Genomic DNA, 19690 nt, shown 5'->3' with positions numbered 1-19690 from the left:
ATAAGTGCATTAACCATGAATGTGAAGTCTAACTGTAACTGTAGTCTTGAAACAAATCTGAATAAGGAAAAACATTGCCATAAAATCATGCAAACTGGTAAAACTTGAGAGTAGCTGAGATCTGTCATCACAGAACATCGCTTCAATTATATCTGGCGCCATCTAGCGTCGTGAATGGGGAGAGTAGCTGAGATCTATCATGACAGAACATTGCTTCAATGATATCTGGCTCCATCTAGCGTTGTGAATGGGTATAATGTCTATACTGCGAATATAAGACGACCCCCTCTTTTTCAATCTTATTTCAATGCAAAAAACACCGTCTTATATTCGGGTCAATACGGTAGTTTAAAGCGCTATTTCTGGCTTTTTTATTAAAGGTACATGCTAAAAATGTTTTTGTTTGCTTGCCAGTGCCCCACTATTGTATGTGGTCTTGTGTGGACCCTGCTTTGTCTTGTTCTTTAAGGATTCTAGCCGAGGGCACCTAGCATCCACAGAGACTCGTTAAAACATATAAAAAATGGTTCCTCTTCATCACTTCTCTGGAGCAGTTGACTTAGAATTCTTCAGATCCTACTAAGATGTCGGTGCTACTTGGCTGCCCATATTGGTCGTATTTCCGAGCTGCTAATCCCTAGCCTTCACCAAGGGCAGGATGGTTAAGATTTAGGGAACGAAAGATAAATCACATGTCACAGTTTGCATTGGAGCCAAGAGACCCCATTTACACACATCATGGTACCAGAGCAAGTAGTGACGGGGGGGGGGGGGGGGGTTCTTGGCACGTTCTCAGAAGTGTACCTCAAGATCATTGGGTGTTTCAGGCATTACCACTAGACACCCTCAATCAAGGGAGGCCCATAGGCTTAATCAGGTCCTAGCTTTGTCCAGTAGCCAAAACGACGACAGTCCATTATTAGTGTAAGGAACGTGTATAGACGACTAGCACAAAATGTATGCTGTAGAAATAATTTATTAGTAATGAGACTGGCTGGATCAACAAAAGCAACCTGAATTGACTAGTTTTCACATTACAGTATATTTCCTTATAAAACTGGAAAAAACAGGATTAGTCACTTGGGGCTATGATGCAATAGCTAATAAGAAACAAATTCCCTAGATTAATTATTCACATAGCTGAGATTTTACAAGTAAGGAGTATAATTACGATTGAAAGCTCTTAATTCACCCAGCAGAAAGTGGCCTTACTGTTGGTCTTTGAAGAAGTTTGGTATGGGGCCCACTGGATGACTGACAGACAACTTTTTCATCTCATAGCAGCCCAAGGACCCATTTATAACTCCACATTTATGAGGTTTTTTACATAGCACTCGCTTACAGTACACCATTCCCTCATGACATCCGCATTGCTGATGGCAGTCAGGGTAGTATGCATCTCCTGACTCGATGTAGCGACCTCCCAAGAGGCACCCACATTCGTTCAGCGGCACGCAACGATCCTTTTAGAAAAGTCACAAATGTTAACAGTCAAAAGCACTGAATACAAATGCTATGAAACGTAATCACATATTTGACCTACCTGGTTCAAAAAGTATCCAGGGTTACAGACACAACCCTCACTGGGTGGATTTTTACACTCTACAGGCACCGATAGAGAACTGCAGCTGAGTGGGCAACCAGGAGCTGTGATGCTGTACATACTGTAGGCTGGACAATGCATCCCTGAAAAACACAAAAACATGCCACCCAGTGTTGTTTTTGGCAGCCCTTTTAATGTTTGTCCTAGTCGTAGTCATATTTTAGTCATTTCAAACTTCTTAATAGGACTATCAATCGAACGTTGGAGATATCATCTTGGGTGGGGTGGAAATTTGGCAATGATTACATGGTGCCACCAGCACACCACATCATCAGTTGCTTGCCTCAGACATCATTGGATGTTTCGGCCACTTACAACAAGACACCCTCTGCTGAGGAAGGCCCATCACAGGATGATCGGACCCAGGTGTGTGGCGTGCGGTGTCACCACAGTCATTTGGCATCCCGTGTAGCATCTTTACGTTTCAGCCACAACCAGTGACTGCTCCGTTCTGCTGTAGTGGCAAGTTCTTTGCCTTCCTTTGGGCATGCCCTCTGATCCCTACTTCTATCAGAAGCCCGTGGTGGACCTGGCTACAAAGCCTCTACAACCGACCTCCACTGGACACACCTTCACTTTCCAGTCACTCCTTTTTCCTTCATCTGCTATATCAGCATATCACAATCTCTTCCGTTCAAATGCTTCATCGATGGCATCTTCCCATGGGACGGTCAGTTCAATGATGAAGACACGCCGGGAAGACTTGGACCAGAGGGCTAGGTCCGGGCGCAGGTTAGTCGCTGCGTCAAAATGTATTCTTCTTCATCTAGTTTCAGTCGCCAGTTACTCAATGTTTTCGTCAGTAAAATTCCAAAGTTGTAGTCCAAAAAATAAATGTTTCCCACAGTTTCGAATGAACACAAACAGACGAGCACATACAGTATTGTAGCGTCTACCAATGACTAACGCCCTGTTACCCTCACCCCAATAATTATGAAGTGCTTTGAGAGGTTGGTTCTCCGGCTCATGAAGGACAGGACCCCCCCCCCCCCCACTCGACTCACCAGTTCGGATAAGGGGCGAACATCCACAGAGGACGCCATCACCATAGCTTTGCACACTGTGCTGAGTCACTTGGAACAGCAGCAGATCTATGCCAGGATGCTCTTTGTGGATTATACTGTAGTTCTGCATTTAACACAATCATCCCGGACATCCTGGCCCCCCCACCCTCTCACATGCTTCTGAATTAAGGATTTCTTGTCCAACAGACCCCACATGGTGAGACTTGGCCTGCACCATTCTTCCATCCGCATACTGAGCACCGGCTCACCACAGGGCTGTGTGCTGAGCCCCCTCTTGTACTGCCTCTATACCTACGACTGCAGTCCAATCTTCGGGTGTGACAAAATATCGAAATAGTGATATATCGTGATACTTTGTATCCCAAAAGGTTATCGATATGCTTCTGCCATGAATCGAGATATTGTTTTAAAAAGGTCTCAATGTCTAAAAAAAAATTAAAATCAACCAACAAGTCGCCGCCAAAATCTTCCACCACAATACTGTCTCAGTTAACTCTAGGGCTGGATTGATGGTGATCGACGCCCAAACTATTTAGACTGGGAAGGTTCGTTCATTCGAAACCAGAGCATTCACAGTCATTCTGTCTGATTTTCAGGGCATTTAAAGGTCACTTGCTGTTCATTTTAGGGCATTTACAGGTCACTTCCTGTTCTGTAACTCAAACGGAACAGATAGAGACCCATTAAAAACACCAAAATCAACAGGAAGTAACTGAAAATCAACAGGTAAATGACCTTAAACTGCCCAAAATTACCTCATTGCCTGGCATTGGCTGCCACTACCGGCCATAGACGTTCAATCCGTTTGAAGTAGGAGGGATGCTGTCACCCTCCCAGTTCAAATGGATTGGACGTCTACAAGTGATACTCATTCCAATTCACCGCAGAAGCTTTTTTTCTGTTTGTTAGTTGTTTGTGGAATATCCTAGAATGATTTCCTGACCAATGTATCGATAATCATTGTATCGCCATATCATCAGATCATCGTTATCGTGAGCTTTGTATTGCAAATCAAATCGTAACTTGAGGTACCAAGAGGTTCCCACTCCTAGTCCAATCCACAGGAGCAACACCATCATCAAGTTTGCTGATGACACCACAGTGATTGGACAGATCTCACCAGGAGATGAAGCAGCCTACTGAGAGGAAGTCCAAAAACTCTCAGCCTGGTGCTCAGACAACAACTTGGCCCTCAACACCACCAAAACCAAAGGGGTCATCATGGACTTCAGGAGGAACAGAGCCAATCTGCCACTCCTGTACATCAACGGCGAGTGTGTGGAGAGGGTACCCACCTTCAGGTTCCTGGGAGATCTCAGATGACCTCTCATGGACAGCAAACATAACAGTTATCAGCAGCGTCTGCACTTCTTGCGAGTCCTCAGGAAGAACAAGCTGGATAGGAAGCTGCTGCTGACCTTCTACCACTCATCCATTGAGAGCCTGCTAACATACTGTATTTCCACCTGGTGTGGTAGCTGCACTGCCGCAGACAGGGAGAGGCTTCAGAGGACAGTCATGGCAGCACAGAGGATCATTGGCTGTCCTCCCTTCCCTGATGGACATCTACTCCTCCCGGTCCCTCAGCAGAGCTCTAAACATCCTCAAGGACAGCTCAAATCCTGGTTCCCCCTCTGGGAGACACTATAGGAGTTTAAAAGCTAGAACAAACAGACTGAGGAACTTACTTTGCCAAAGCCATCTCTTCTCTGAACTGCCATATGTAACACCACATCATCCAATGTCCAATATCCATTCACATTCAATATTCCTTGTGCAATACTTACTCACGTGCTTATTAACGTGCAATATTCAACGTCTTTATTGTCAAACTGCTGCTACTTCACTTCTATTCACACATATTCTATGTGCAATACTTACTTACGTGCAACAGTAACGTGCAATGTTAAATGCCTTCACTGTCAAACTGCTGCTACTTCACTTCGATTATTTGCACTTATACTTATTTAAGAATTTATACTCTTATACTTTCAAGTCACTATGAGATTTTAACTTATCCTGCACTGTAAAGGGAGATGCTCCACAATTTCATTGTACAACTGTATAATGACAATAAAGGGCTATTCTATTCTATTCTATTCTATTCTATTCTATTCTATTCTATTCTATTCTATTCTATTCTATTCTACAAGCACAATGCCCACTTGGTGATAATACACACTCATCAGGGAAAGCAGTTATTTTTTATTAAACCCACGTAGAAGCCACAAACTATGTTAAAAAAAAAGTTGTCCGAGTGTTTAACACTGGGAATTGGGAAGTTATTTTTTTTCTTTTTTTTGGCTATGCTCATGGTCTCGTCAGAGCCATTTGGCAAACGCATTCCAAGGTGACCACCAACAATTAGCCTCCATTAGGCGACTATTAAGAGCATCTAATAAATGCAATTTCACCAAAGTATGGGATGAGTTTTAAGAGGATGCTCACCATTCTGAAGCCAATGCGAACGCAAATGCTACGCTTACGGGACAAATTACATTTAACATCTGAGGATCACTCAGCACAGACCTTTAAAGACTATAGCAGCATTGAATATTTGCTCTTGCCAAGATAACGGTGTTGTTTATGACAGCACTTGTAATTTTTGTCTTAGTCTTTTGGACAATAATACTTAGTCATATTTTAGTCATCTCAAAATGTGTCTTCGTCTAGTTTTTGTTAACGAAACCTCAAGACTAGATAAAGATAAACCAGGCCTTTAGCCAATGACTCATCTTGTTTCGCTGTAGTGGAACAATGTACATTCAACTTGGGAGAAGTGGCGCAGTCTGCACTGTGTAAAAGACTGTTAAGCTACGCGAATGAATGAAAAGCAAGCCCCATCGAAACCAGTGCTAAGCTAATTCTGAATAAAAGATGAGTGTGTTGGAGCGCATATTTACAGTAGTTAATGACATGTACACAGAACAGTATACATTTGATCACTTATTTTTTTACTTTGGGCGGAAGCTGAGATTCCCTAGCAGTCTTAGAGCACTTTTACTAAACAATTTCAGATGAAATTGTAATTTATGTTAAATGTATGTATGTATAAAATGTATGTTATTACTTACAGCAGCGTTGCCTGTTTCTCCATGACCTCACACAGCCTCCCTTCACCTGACACTCTTCGACGTAGGCACTGATGATGTCACAGGCGGCTTCCTGTTTGCCATTAGTAAGTATCATGTCATAGATACAGTCTTCACGGTATTGCTTGGAATCCACTCGATCTATACAGTCAGCCAGAGGCCCGTCTTTTTCCGTTATGATGTCACAGATTGACGTAAAGCTTGGAGGTTTTATGCCAGGGGGGAGGGGCTGGGCACAGTCCTTACCTGCACGCAGAAGCACATTGCCATCAATCTGATTTTAATATTTCATGAAATAATTCAAAAACATATGTATGCATATGGTGGAAAACACTCAGGTGACGAAGTTCCGCTCTGACACCCCCAATTTGGCCAACTTTCAAAATTGTCCGATATGAATGTGTGATACGTCATTGGAAAGCTTAAAATCTAAATTTTCTGGGGGAAGAAAAATTTTGAACAGGGAAACCTGATCTGGAGGTGAGAGCATGAAAGAGCAGAATTAAAGACACCATGACTTTAACGAGATATTATCGCGTACTTACCTTCTTTCAATCCAAAAACTCCATGTAGCGTGTATGACCGAGTGTGTAGACACAGCTGTGAATGGCCAATGCCGGATTTTTGGGAGATTTTATGGGGGTAAAGATGATAATATAACAAGTGCCCGATGCCGAAATCGCAGACATCAAGGAGTGGTCGAGATGTTCTTTTTCGTATATTTACCCTTTTAATCATTTCTTTTCTATCTTTCTTTGATTGGATCGAATGTTTATCATCTAACATTTCGGAGAAAATGCGACAGTAACAAAAAAAAAATAGTTATGAGGTAGATATCCGTGACTTTTTAACAGACACCATTTTTTTCATTGTGATGTCATTTGTTTAAAAGTTTAAAATATGCGAGTGAATAATTTTTTCTTTATTTCGTTAAGTCGTTATTTTATTTATTTATTTTTTTTACGAAATATGAGACATCAATTAATGATTCTAAGCTAAAAATGACATAATATAATTACCTTTGTTTTATGGCTGGCGTTTGCGCAATGTCTAAACAGGGGTTTCCAGGGTAAAACGAACAAATTAAAAATAGTTTGGGGGCTCAATGCGCTATGAATCTGCTATGGCAGCATATAGATATATTATTCTATCAAACACAACAGTTGTTTTGGCTTAAAATACAGCAGTTTCTTTTAAAGAGGATTGCAAGAGCAGAAACTGCTTTTTTAGTCTTGTCTGTGTTTTCCCCCATATATATTTGTAAATGAACAGGATAAATATTATAGTTACTGAAATAAAAAGGTGTCGTGTTAATATGTGTTGTCAGGTTCATTTTAATTATTTACAGCTTGTGCGCACAAATATCCTTCCTATCCAGTAGATTAAAAAAAAAAAAATCTTGTACAAGTACAGTAGCTCCTCTTCAATACAAGTTATAGTACAGTAGCACTAAAATGATCAGTGTTCAATGACATGCAAACTGCTGGTTGGTAAGTGAATAAACAGTAATAACAGTCAAGCATGTCGAAATTTAACTTGCAATCAGATGGAATTACCAAATGTTACCATGAATAATTAAGATTAAGCTTGAAGGGTTTCAAGTTTTACGTTGTTCCTCTGAAATTTTTTAACTAGGTTTGCTAGATTCCTCTAGAACTGCTAGGACTGTCTTGGAGTGGTTCTATTTTCTATTATTTCTATTTTCAAATTTTAATATCTAGTTGCCGAGTCACTTCATCACTAGTCACCCGGTGTCGCCTTTCCCCCCTCCCCTCTGGGGAGGGGCTATTTTTCAGCTGCAGCCTTCCTGACTATCCGGACCACTGCCTGGATGGACGCCCTCGTTGCCCCCCCGTCTCATCTGGCTAGATGGACCTCTTCTTGTTCCCTTACTCTATTGCATCTTTACAAACTGTAACTCTGTCTGCTAATTCTCATTAGCAGTCCTGGTGCATCCTGTCTATCTGTCCTGTGAGTGGACCTCTCCTGACTGTGGTACTCCCCAAGGTTTCTCATTTCTCCCGAGGAGTTTTGGAGTTTTTCCTTGCCAACATGGAGGGTCGAAGGATGGGGGATGCCCAGGACTTGACCTTTATTAATTTCATCTCTATTTATTTCATCTGCTGTTTCTAACTGTGTATCACATTGCCTCTGCAAAGCCCTTTGAGACAACCTTGTTGTGATATAGGGCTATACAAATAAAATTGAATTGAATTGAATTGGTTTACATGAAACAACACCAACTTTATCATGTGCACTGTAGCAGAAAGAACCTTGTTTAATAAGTGAAAAAATATAGATTTTTTTTCCTGATATGTAATAGTGGAGAAAAATGTAAGTAAAAGCCAAAATTCCCAGATGTAGATGAAATAGCAGTGGGTAGACATTTTTAAATGCCAGTACCCCAGAATGTTGTGCCTACTCGTCCCATATTAGCTACCCACTATGCTAAACGCAACTATATAAGAAACAAGCTTTAAAAACACAAAAAATGAAGCAGGATTCATTTGAGTCTCAGACTGAGAAAGACAGTGACAGACTCAACAGGTGCAGTAACTATAAAAGTTTTTTTTTTTAAAGATACTTTATTGTTTAAAGTGTATCAGCATTAATGTGCTGTTCAAGTGTTCGTGTATCTGAGGTCACTTATGTCAAACTATGGCTGCGATTGTAAGCGGTGTTATTTTTAGTTTACACAGTATTTGCTCCATTATCAGAGGTCTAAGAAAGGCGCTTGCATTTGTCTCTCCCCATAAATGTGGTCTGCAGAGCCATGTACAGGGGTTGGACAAAATAATGGAAACACCTTAAAGGGATCCTCGGATTTAAAGACTTGTAGGCTCTAATATGCCACAATTGCTCTCTTTTACAAAAATATGTTATTAGAAACACATATATTATTGCCATTGATTTAAAATTGTATAATATTTAGTACATGTTTGACCTACAGAGGGCTCCATGTTTTACGCGCACAATGCACGCTGGGGGTGATGACTCGGTTGGTCTGGACTGGGAGAAAAGCTGTGCTAGCTAGCAAGCGAAGCTAGTATGACCACTGGCATGATTTTGCCACATTCTGCTGCTGGTCAGATTATTTCGCTACATAGATGTGGGATGAGTTCCCAATTTTGTACCTGCATCAAATTCCAGCTCATCAGCAGTGTCTTTAAACCGATCCTAAGCGGCTTGTATTGACTTGCTGCCATTTGACAGTTGTCAGTGGCATCATTGCCGTGTTTTTTTCCATTTGTCTGCCTCTCACTGCGGTTTTCCCTGTTTTCTTTTTTTATTGATCCCGACTTACTGTGACGGACCCTTTTTGTGTCTCTCTTTTTGCGACCGAGTTTTTTGTGTGTGCGTTCAATAAACCCTTTTACGCAATCCCAATGTTCTTGTTGTATGCTTGGTGTCTGAAGTGAGTGGCATTTTTTAAATTCCGTGGTCAAGCCAGCGCATTTTCTTTTCAGTTACATTTTCTTTTCAGGTTTTACCGCACAGGCAATGCATGTGGGTTTTGATTGCTTTCTAAGGAAAATCATGACCCTAACGTCATGTGGAAGTATAGTCCTGTGGTTTACGTACATGTCAGTCGCATGAGAAATGCGTGTTCGAATCCCACTGGGGACTTTCATTGAATTGTTTTTGCTGCTCATTTTGTGAACTACCGACAGTGCTGTCCTGCTCATCACTTTTCCGCTCGGGTTCAAACTGGAAGGGCAGAACCAACAACATGATTGAAACCATCGTTAAAATCTACTAGTTGACATATTGGCCAAATTTGGTGTAAAAACAAAGGGGTCGAGCATTCTTGAAAATGACACAGATGCCAAATATAAAATATGACACAATTTTCAGTTATGTTGAGAAATGTGCTTTGATACAATAAATAAATAAATAAATAAATACATACAGCACAGAATAGAGTGCAAATATTCATAGATATCTTACAGTCTTTGGAGCAACCTGGCCGGTCAGCCACCCATTGGTTCAATCCAAACTCATTGGCATTAGAAGCTGGTGTCCCATTGGGCAGCGTCAAGTCATCGGCAGGATTGCCATTGAAGTTTCCACAAAGACCACACACGGTACCTTGATAACTAGTCGCCAATTCCACTGTGACTGCACTCACAAAGTCAAACGAAACCTAGGCATGAAGCAAGGAAATATTTTAGGGAAGAAATATTGAGCTATTTTATCCTCACAGTAACAATATTAGATTTGTATTATGCTTGTAATTTAAAAGAAATGTCAGCAGCAGCATTTTGTAGGTGTAGTATGTAGTACTTTGATATGATTCATTTTATTTATAGGTCAAATGAGTTGGCACTAGGGGTGGGAACTAGGGATGTGCACGCCTAGTCGTTTAATCATTTAACAGCTTACTCATACTTAAAAGGTTCATATTTTACTAGTCGATTAAACGCAGCATCATGCCGGCATCAACAAGCACAACATTCAGTCGACGGTTAATGAAGGGTTAAAAAATAGCACACCATAGTTTAAGAAGCAGAATAGATACACAATGCCATCTTATCACAGAAGCCCAACGTGTGCGTCACGAGCAAGATTGACGCACCAACTATCGCAATCAGTTCTCCTGGCCACAATAAGGACAAAGAGTAGCGCGCATTGTCCTAAAACAAGTAGAGCCAGCCCAGAAAACAAAGCTGATAGCGGGCGCTTGGGACGTCAGGACCAGCGGTCGGTCGCTGTGGCAACCACGTCCCATCCACGGACAACCTAACTGCCCAAAACCAGCCACAGAGCGATGGTCCCGAAACAACACTCAGCCACACCTTCGGCCCGGCCTACCCCACCACGGACTTAAAAAACACTGGACACTCAGATAACACAGATTTGCTGCTCGGAAACATGTTCTATGTAGCCTTGTTTTGGATCCAGAATTGTCCCTCCGTCGTCTGTTTTTTTGCCTTGTTTTTTGACCGTTGTCGACGAATAAATAGTCATCCTGCTTTCGGTGAGTCTTCTTCAAAATTTTGGAACATGGAGTCAGTACAAAGGGTTAACATAAGAGGTGAACGCGCGGAATATCCGCCCTCCCGGTTGGCACACGGAAGCGTTAAGCAGTGGAGCACCACTTCGTTCAGCTGTTGCCGTTTTCCGTGCGGCTTGGCCGGGGGGGTGAATTCCAACACGCGATATGCAATGAGTCCATTTATCGCACGGTAAATAAAAAATGAGGGCGGTAATTTTCACGGCTGCGTTTTATCGCTACGTGCATGCGTGCTTCCATACATTTGTGCATGCGTGTTGACGGCATATGAGACTCCAGTTCCTTTCACAGATATTTATTTGTCATCAACATGACGTAGAATTAAAATTTTGACACACAAAATACGGAAACACATCTATACTAAACACTGTAAAGGTTAGCATTGGTACATTGAGGCTCATGGGCGGAAAAAAGACAACCTACTCTAGCCTGCTATAAAACATTGGCAGTCTTCTCCAAAATGCAAACTTGCGGTTAAAAGGTGACACTTCAAACATTAAAAATCACTGTTTAACAGCATTTGCAAACGAAAATATGAAGAAAAAAGAATCTATTACTGACACCACATGCAATGACGAAAGGTGCTTTTATGAGGCGTGTAAAGCTTACGGTTAACAGTTTAGCAAACATTTAAAAAATAAAAGCACGCTGTGTTCGTTATATAAATAACGATTTTTGGAGTTAATCCCAAATACTTCAGAAATCAGATTCTACACTAAGGATAGCTTTAAAATGACTCCCTTTATGAAAAATCTGATTGACAATTATTATAATACCATTATACATTGTAGTATAATATAAAATTATGCTAGATTTTTTTTTTTTTTTAAAGAAATGTATTGAATCATTTTGGAAAGGCGAAGTCAGTGCTCTGAATCTGTTTACATTCCATTCTTTTGCACTAGTAATTGCTATCAGCATTTGACCTCATTGTTTGTTTGTGATTTATTATTATTTACGTGTTTATTTGTAAATTGAAAATTGAAGTTGAAAAATTTCATTTCTAAATTACCGAAATTTCCCATATATAACGCGCACTTTTTTTCCCCCAAAATCAACTTGTAAAAGCATGGTGCGCATTATAAACGGGTACATGAATGGAGACAGAAAACCGATTTTTTTTTAATTGACAAGGTCACGTTGTGTTGAAGAAACGTATGCGGCGACCCGTTGCTGACAATTACGGTACGTGACGTCACCATTTTGTTTCGGTAATACTTCACTCTAATTGGCCGAATGATTTCGTCTGTGTTAAATTGTGCTTTTTCACTCTTCATAAAGCACAGAATTTAGTTTCTTGAACTCATTTGAGTCAACGTTTATTGCAGCTCTGCAACTCGGACCATAACAAACGTAAGCACACAGACTTCCTGTGTCCGTCAACTATATCTGTCCCTCGGGAAACTCAAACCCAAATAACAATAGTTTCTATTGTTAATATCGTGTCGACAGCGATAAGCTCTTACGGATTTCCGACTTACGTTCTCACTTTCATTTTACCGTATCAATCAATGGAAGAAACATTTATTCATCATGATGAAACGAGCAAGTTATACAGCAGCCTTAAAAAGAAAAGTCACATCTGTTTTGTTTTCTCCTAGATTTTGGTAAGTTGGAGAAGTTGTCAAATCATATTATTACCAGATTACATTTCTGTATCTGTACACGAGCTCTGTTTTCTTGTATTCTTCTATTTATTGGTGCTAAAATTAGGATGGCGTTATAAACGGGTACAATAATTTTCCCTAGATTTTACAAGTAAATTTTGGGTTCGCATTATACACGGGTGCGCCTTATATTCGGGAAATTACGGTAGTAAAAAAAAGAAAATTAGATCAGTCGACTAATCATAAAAATAGTGGGCTGACAAATCGGGAGAAAATTAGTTGTTTGGGACAGCCCTAAATTGGATATGAGCTAACGTATACACTATTCAAATGGAAATATTTTGGTAACGACCTGTTGTCTCTCCCCATATCGATACCTGTTTAGGGTACAGAGTATCACGAAGTATCACCTAGTTTTCGATATATTGTCCCACCCCTAGTTGGCACTGTAACTACTGTAACTGCTTTAGAAGGTGTTTCATACCTTTAAAAAGGTAGTTTCGAGGACAGCCAGTCTGTACCTGCGATAAACCTTAACCAGCGATTCCTCGGATGTGAATGGTAGAGTATTTTTCATATTGTCCACCTGCAGACAAGAATACATAAATAACATACGTTTGTGTGTGTGAGTGTGTGTGTTTCTTACCAGTACTTTATGTGGGTAGTCCACTGAGAATGTGTATGTGTTTCCAAAGACTTTTACAGTTACCACCTTGGCATAGGAAACTCTTTTGTTCCCACGGTTGTTATTTTCCAGGTTTATCTACATTTCACCAAACATATAGAAACAGAATAGGGCAAAAACAGAGTGAAAAGGTTTGGGGGAAAAAAACGTTTTGCAAAACCAATTAAAATACAGTACCTCAAAGTGTTGAAGACCTTCAGCGTTTTTACACACTTTGGCCAGTCGGTAGACACAGTTGCCTTGGAAATCGAACTTTAATCCATCAAACGTGTAGAAGTGAGGATCTCCCCGGGCAGAGCAAGTCTTAAAGCTGATTGGATAACAGTCTTGGACTCCTTCTACAACTTTGCACTGTTCTCCGGTTCGACACCCCTTCGGCTTACAATGTACTGTTTGTGTCGCAGCATCACACACACATTGTTCTTTACACTTGGAGTCAGCCCAGAACACCTCATCCGGTAGATAATAATGGCCATCATGGTTACAGCCACAGCCCTTCTCCTTTTCAACACACCTGACAAAAATTTGAACGGATATCAGAAGACATTCATAGTGCCAGAGTTACAGTGGGGTAAATAAGTATTTAGTCGTCCACTACTTAAGCAAGTTCTCCCACTTGAAAATATTAGAGAGGCCTGTAATTGTCAACATGGATAAACCTCAACCATGAGAGACAGAATGTGGAAAACCCCCCAGAAAATCACATTGTTTGATTTTTAAAGAATTTATTTGCAAATCATGGTGGAAAATAAGTATTTTGTCAATACCAATAGTTCATCTCAATACTTTGTTATGTACCATTTGTTGGCAATAACAGAGGTCAAACGTTTTCTGTAACTCTTCACAAGCTTTTCACACACTGTTGCTGGTATTTTGGCCCATTCCTCCATGCAGATCTCCTCTAGAGCAGTGATGTTTTGGGGCTGTCGTTGGGCAACACGGACTTTCAACTGGCGTGGCGTCAAAATTATAACAAGAACGGGGAGCAAAAATCCCAGAACCACACAGGGGGAACCTACAGAATGACCTACAGAGAGGTGGGACCACAGTAACAAAGGCTACTATCAGTAACACAATGCGCCGCCAGGGACTCAAATCCTGCACTGCCAGACGTGTCCCCCTGCTGAAGAAAGTACAGGTCCGTCTGCGGTTCGCTATAGAGCATATAAGTATAACACCATTTACCATTTGGATGATCCAGAAGAGGACTGGGAGAATGTGTTATGGTCAGATGAAACCAAAATAGAACTTTTTGGTAGAAACACAGGTCCTCGTGTTTGGAGGAAAAAGAATACTGAATTGCACCATACCCACTGTGAAGCATGGGGGTTGAAGCATCGTGCTTTGGGGCTGTTTTTCTACAAAGGGACCAGGACGACGGATCTGTGTAAAGGAAAGAATGAATGGGGCCACATATCGAGAGATTTTGAGTGAAAATCTCATTCCATCAGCAAGGGGATTGAAGATGAGACGTGGCTGGGTCTTTCAGCATGACAATGATCCCAAACACAGCCAGGGTAACGAAGGAGTAGCTTCATAAGAAGCATTTTAAGGTCCTGGAGTGGCCTTGCCAGTCTCCAGATCTCAACCCCATAGAAAATCTGTGGAGGGAGTTAAAAGTCCGTGTTGCCCAACGACAGCCCCAAAACATCACTGCTCTAAAGGAGATCAGCATGGAGGAATGGGCCAAAATACCAGTAACAGTGTGTAAAAAGCTTGTGAAGAGTTACACAAAACGTTTGGCCTCCGTTATTGCCAACAAAGGGTACATAACAAAGTATTGAGATGAACTTTTGGTATTGACCAAATATTTATTTTCCACCATGATTTGCAAATAAATTATTTAAAAATCAAACAATGTGATTTTCTGTTTTTTTTTTTTCACATTGTGTCTCTCATGGTTGAGGTTTACCCATGTTGACAATTACAGGCATCTCTAATATTTTCAAGTGGGAGAATTTGCACAATTAGTGGTTGACTAAATACTTATTTGCCCCACTGTATGTACAGACTGGCTCCCACTTTTACAGAGGTGGGTAGAACAGCCAAAATGTCTACACAATTAAGGGTAGCGTTACTTCATAGTAATATTACTTGTTGGAATCAAAATAAAATTGCGTCTGATTTTGATTATTTTTCTATATATACATGAGCAGAATTATTATTAATATGAACATGGATATCATGATAACACTTTGATTTAAAATTTACTCGATATTCTATTAATCAGCATTAATTACATGATCACATTTTTAGTAGACGTCCACTCAGCAGAACGTACCAGTCAGTCACATGCACGCTGTCTGACAAAACGTTGTCCACTTGATATGATTTTATATTTTACTCAGAATAAACTCTTAAAGGGAACCTCGGACTTAAAGACTTGTACGCTCTACTAAACCACAATTGTTCTCTTTTACTAAAATATGTTATTAGAAACACATAAAATACTGCCATTGATTTAAAAATCTATATTTAGTCATGTTTTGACCTATGGAGGGTGCCATTTTTTATGTATGCGCAATGGACGCTCGGGGTGATGACGTAGTTTGTCACTGTCACTAGACGAATACTAGCGGTGTACTGCAATTTCTTCTACGCGGCGAGACGTCCAACACATGCGCACATTGGTTAAAAGCGGCGAGTACTTACTATTTGTTTTTATTGAGTCTTATTTCCTTTTCATTGCCTCAAAATACTTTTTTGCATGCGTTTCCCTCTCATACCTTTGCGCATTGTGTTTTCTTGTGGTAGTTTTAAAGTGCCTGTGACAGCATAAAAAAAATCTTAAATAGCATTATTAAGTGAAATAAGAATTATATTTTGGGACGATTTGATTAAATACAACAATTTGGCAAAGCCCAGATGATGAGAAATTAGTATTTTAATCTGCCGTTTAGAGCCGCCTGTCATTATAGCCCTCTAGCGTCCCCAGCTGGATGATGACGTCGGCAGGGTGACAATTTCATCTGAATTAGAATTCAGCCCATTGAGGGGGAAGATTCAGAACGAGGAAAATACGACAGTGAGCAGCAAAATGTCATGATTGTACGCGACAGGCACGCGAATAGGACCGAGGGGGTGGAAGTGACCATGACAAGCCACTGGTTGTCGACTGAGTGGCCTTCTCGGTGGACAAAGAGCATAGTCACCCACAAAATGCAAGCCACCTCCTTATTAAAGCATGTGCCATGATCCTAGTATTTGACATAATATAAAACACGTAGCTTACACACCTCACAATAATCCCACAGTTGTGGGACTTGTTTTGGTCATTATACACGGTAAAAAGGAACTTTCTGAAACCCAAAAAGGCTCACACACCTCTCCCTGGTGCAGCAACAAAAGCCTGCAGCACACTGGGCTGGCGTGATGTGAAAAATAAAACAAAATAATCTGCAAAAAAGCTGAATCTGCAGTCGTTCTGCATACTGTATTATTGGCTGTATAGTGAAGATGTTTATATTAAAAAAATTGAATAAATATATCGATAACTTCCACTCACATCCAAGCGGTCCATTTCATTCAGGAGCATAAAATACCGCGTGAAATACGAAATAAACATGCTTTCTGCTGTCATAGGCATTATAAAACAGATTGTTGATCTGTTGACCACATTAGTCATGTAGAGTAGAGTAACATGACATGAAGAGTAACCACCGTTATTTGATATTGCTACGTTTAAGTATTTTCTTAAGGCATCTTTAGTATGTTCTGTCTGTATGCATCTGAACAAAACAAGCTGAAATCGCACGGTAGTGCTTTGGGTGTCAAATTCAGCTCTTATAAGACGTTTCGCCGGTGCAGCACATTTTGGCAGGATACCTGTTTTGTCATACTCTCGTCTCGTCTCATCCTGTCTTTCCTGTTCATTTTGCTTTTGCTGCTCATTTTGTGAAATAACTACAGTGCTGTCATGCTCTTTCATGTTTCCTTCAAATTGAAAGGCTTGAACAGATGACATGTTTATGTCGCTGGAGTCACTGCCCTGCAACATCAACAACAATGGCGACCTACTACTTAAAACTAATTTTACAAATCGTTCAAAAAACGAAAACATCAAGAGGCGTTTTCATATCAAGTTATTTTAATTCATAATAACGTTTATCTTTTAACAACTACAAGTCTTTCTATCCGTGGATCTCTTTCAGGGTTTAACTTCTGTCAGGGTCTGGGACTTATCACTCAGAGTCGAGGTACAATATATCGTTAAGCTCAGCAAACAGGTCACAACGCCTACAGACGGGACAGGGGAGAACAGGAACTGGGATAACGCCGACGTCTCCACAAGACCAGCAAGAGACATCACTTCATCTGTGACTGGAAATAGAATGCTAATGTTTTCACGCACTAGCTGGGGGACTTTACTGATACTTCAGCAATCACGGGCACTCTCGGGGTAAGAGAACTATCGGCCAGAAGTCTGTACTTGTCATTTACAATATCTCTGGAATCAATACACTCGGATCAAATTACTGCATCAGGTCTGTGAGTCTATTTTTTAAAATCTAGTATTTAATTAGTAACTACTCCCGCTGTCGGTAATTTCAAGTATTCTGTGAATGAATTCTCTAGTAATGAGTAGACTGCTTACAATGTAGTAAGGCACTTCTATATAAATTGGTATCGTTTTCTGTACTCTAACCTACTGCATGACATTATTAGGCCCAAAATATACAGAAAACTCAACGAAGTCCGACTAGAAAAATCTACACAAATGAGACATCATCCATCCAAAGAGCATGAGTCCCCTCTAGTGGAGAAAATATATCCTACTAGGAAATTAAAACCTTCATATCGCCAGGTTTTCCATGGTATATTGGTGCCAAATACAGTGAGGAAAATAAGTATTTAAACACCCTGCAATTTCTCAAGTTCTCCCTTTTCGAAATGATGGGCGGGTTTGAAATGTTCATGGTAGGTGCTTGTCCACTGTGAGAGACAATTTAAAGAAAAAAAATAAAGAAATCACAGTATATGATTTTATAACAATTTATTTGCGTTATACTGCTGCAAATAAGTATTTGAACACTTGTCATTTAGCTAGAATTGTTACCCTCAAAGACCTGTTAGTCCAACGAATAATTGAAATGGAGGTGGACTTTTTGAGTCTGACTTTTTGACCTGTTTGAAGCAGGTAGCTGCATATCAGCACCTGTCCACCCCATACAATCAGGAAGACTCCAATTCCTATTATGGTCAAGACCAAAGAGCTGTCCAAAGACACCAGAGACATAATTGTAGAACTAATTAAATCAGCACATGTCCAGGCCCATTTTAACTTTGCCAATGACCATTTGGAAGAGCCAGAGTAGTCATTGGAGAAAGTCATGCAGTCATATGAGATCAGAATTGAACTTTTTGGTCCTAATTCCACTCATAGTGTTTGGTGGAAGAAGAATGATGAGTACCATTTTAAAAACACAATCCCTACTGTGAAGCATAAGGGTGGTAGCATCATGCTTTGGGGGTATTTTTCTGCAGGAGAGGATGACCAGGGCCATGTATTGTGAGATTTCAGGGAATAACCCCCTTCCCTCAAGTTAGAGCATTAAAAATTGGTCTTCTAACATGACAAAGACAATGACTTTTTAGATTGCTTCTCACAGTGTAGAAGCACCTACTAAGAAAATTTCAAACCCGCCCATCATTCCTAAATTTTAGTATTTAAACTGTGGAGGGCCGCACAATTTGTATTTTCAACGACGAAAACAATTTGGAAGACTATTTGAATCCTTTGATCAAGTAACTGAAGTTTGATTCTGCTGAATTATGGTCACTTCCTGTAAATATTGAGACAATGCAGGCTGATTTGCTATTGATTTTGTGTCACTTCTTATCGATTATGATAGGTTACATCCTATTGCTTTTGGATTACTTTTTGTCAAGTCGCCGTTTTAAGTCGAGTGTGTCATTGGAAATAAACCATTTTTTCGTTGAGTTTAGGGAGGAACTTGCAACTTTTTGGCTCATGAAATTGCAACGGAACATTGGAGGAGATTGGTGCCAAAGTCACAATCAAAATTAGTGTAAACATTTAAAATTATTTGATGTTTATCAAATGGAGATTTAAAAACAAAACAGGACAATTTTATCATTCACCCATTTCGGCTGAGGACATATCCCTGGTCACAGAAACAGCCCTCTGCGCACGCTTTGTGGCACACATCAGGCAGACCACCACAGCTGGCTGTACAGGCTGGCCCACACACCTCATAATGGCTGTTGGCTGGACATTCCATAGCTTAGGTAGGAAAGATGTGCAAAGACACATGTTAATGCTTTTTTCTGATTCCGTCATTTCTCTATACGTGTATTTTTCAGTAGTGGATGAATATATACGTATATATATGAATATACTGTATATTTAATCCTTATGTTGTCCTCGGCTTAAAACGACCCGCCACTGTGTTTTGTTTCTGTAAGTATTTACACATATTGTGGCGAAGGACAAGATGTTGGTTCAAGCAATATGAAATTTGGTGTTTAAAATTAAATTGCTTGAATTGGGGTTTAGTGAAGACGGGTCAATTTAAACTAGAGGACAAAGAATATACAGTGGTACCTCGACATACGATCGCTTCGACACACAATCTTTTCAACATTCGATGTAAAATTTGACTCGTCATTTGTTTTTACCTCCGACGACATGCTCAAAATATGG

General features: G+C 40.3%; 1 protein-coding gene across 1 annotated transcript in view; it reads right to left on the bottom strand.

Moving 5' to 3' along the window:
- Positions 1-967: 967 nt before the first annotated feature.
- LOC130915403 (IgGFc-binding protein-like) overlaps positions 968-19690 on the bottom strand; it is an 83752-nt gene continuing 65029 nt past the window's right edge. Inside the window, exons 29-36 of the mRNA XM_057835392.1 lie at positions 19129-19270; positions 13204-13540; positions 12988-13104; positions 12826-12927; positions 9669-9864; positions 5703-5966; positions 1544-1686; positions 968-1463 (exon numbers count right to left, since the gene is read on the bottom strand). Coding sequence (XP_057691375.1) covers positions 1209-1463; positions 1544-1686; positions 5703-5966; positions 9669-9864; positions 12826-12927; positions 12988-13104; positions 13204-13540; positions 19129-19270 — 1556 coding nt within the window. The 3' untranslated portion in view covers positions 968-1208. The remainder of the gene's footprint in view (positions 1464-1543; positions 1687-5702; positions 5967-9668; positions 9865-12825; positions 12928-12987; positions 13105-13203; positions 13541-19128; positions 19271-19690) is intronic.

Source organism: Corythoichthys intestinalis, chromosome 4, assembly GCF_030265065.1.
Source record: "Corythoichthys intestinalis isolate RoL2023-P3 chromosome 4, ASM3026506v1, whole genome shotgun sequence".
Classification (NCBI taxonomy): Eukaryota; Metazoa; Chordata; class Actinopteri; order Syngnathiformes; family Syngnathidae; genus Corythoichthys; species Corythoichthys intestinalis.
Note: the sequence above shows the minus strand (reverse complement) of the source record. Positions and strands in the feature narration are given on the sequence as shown.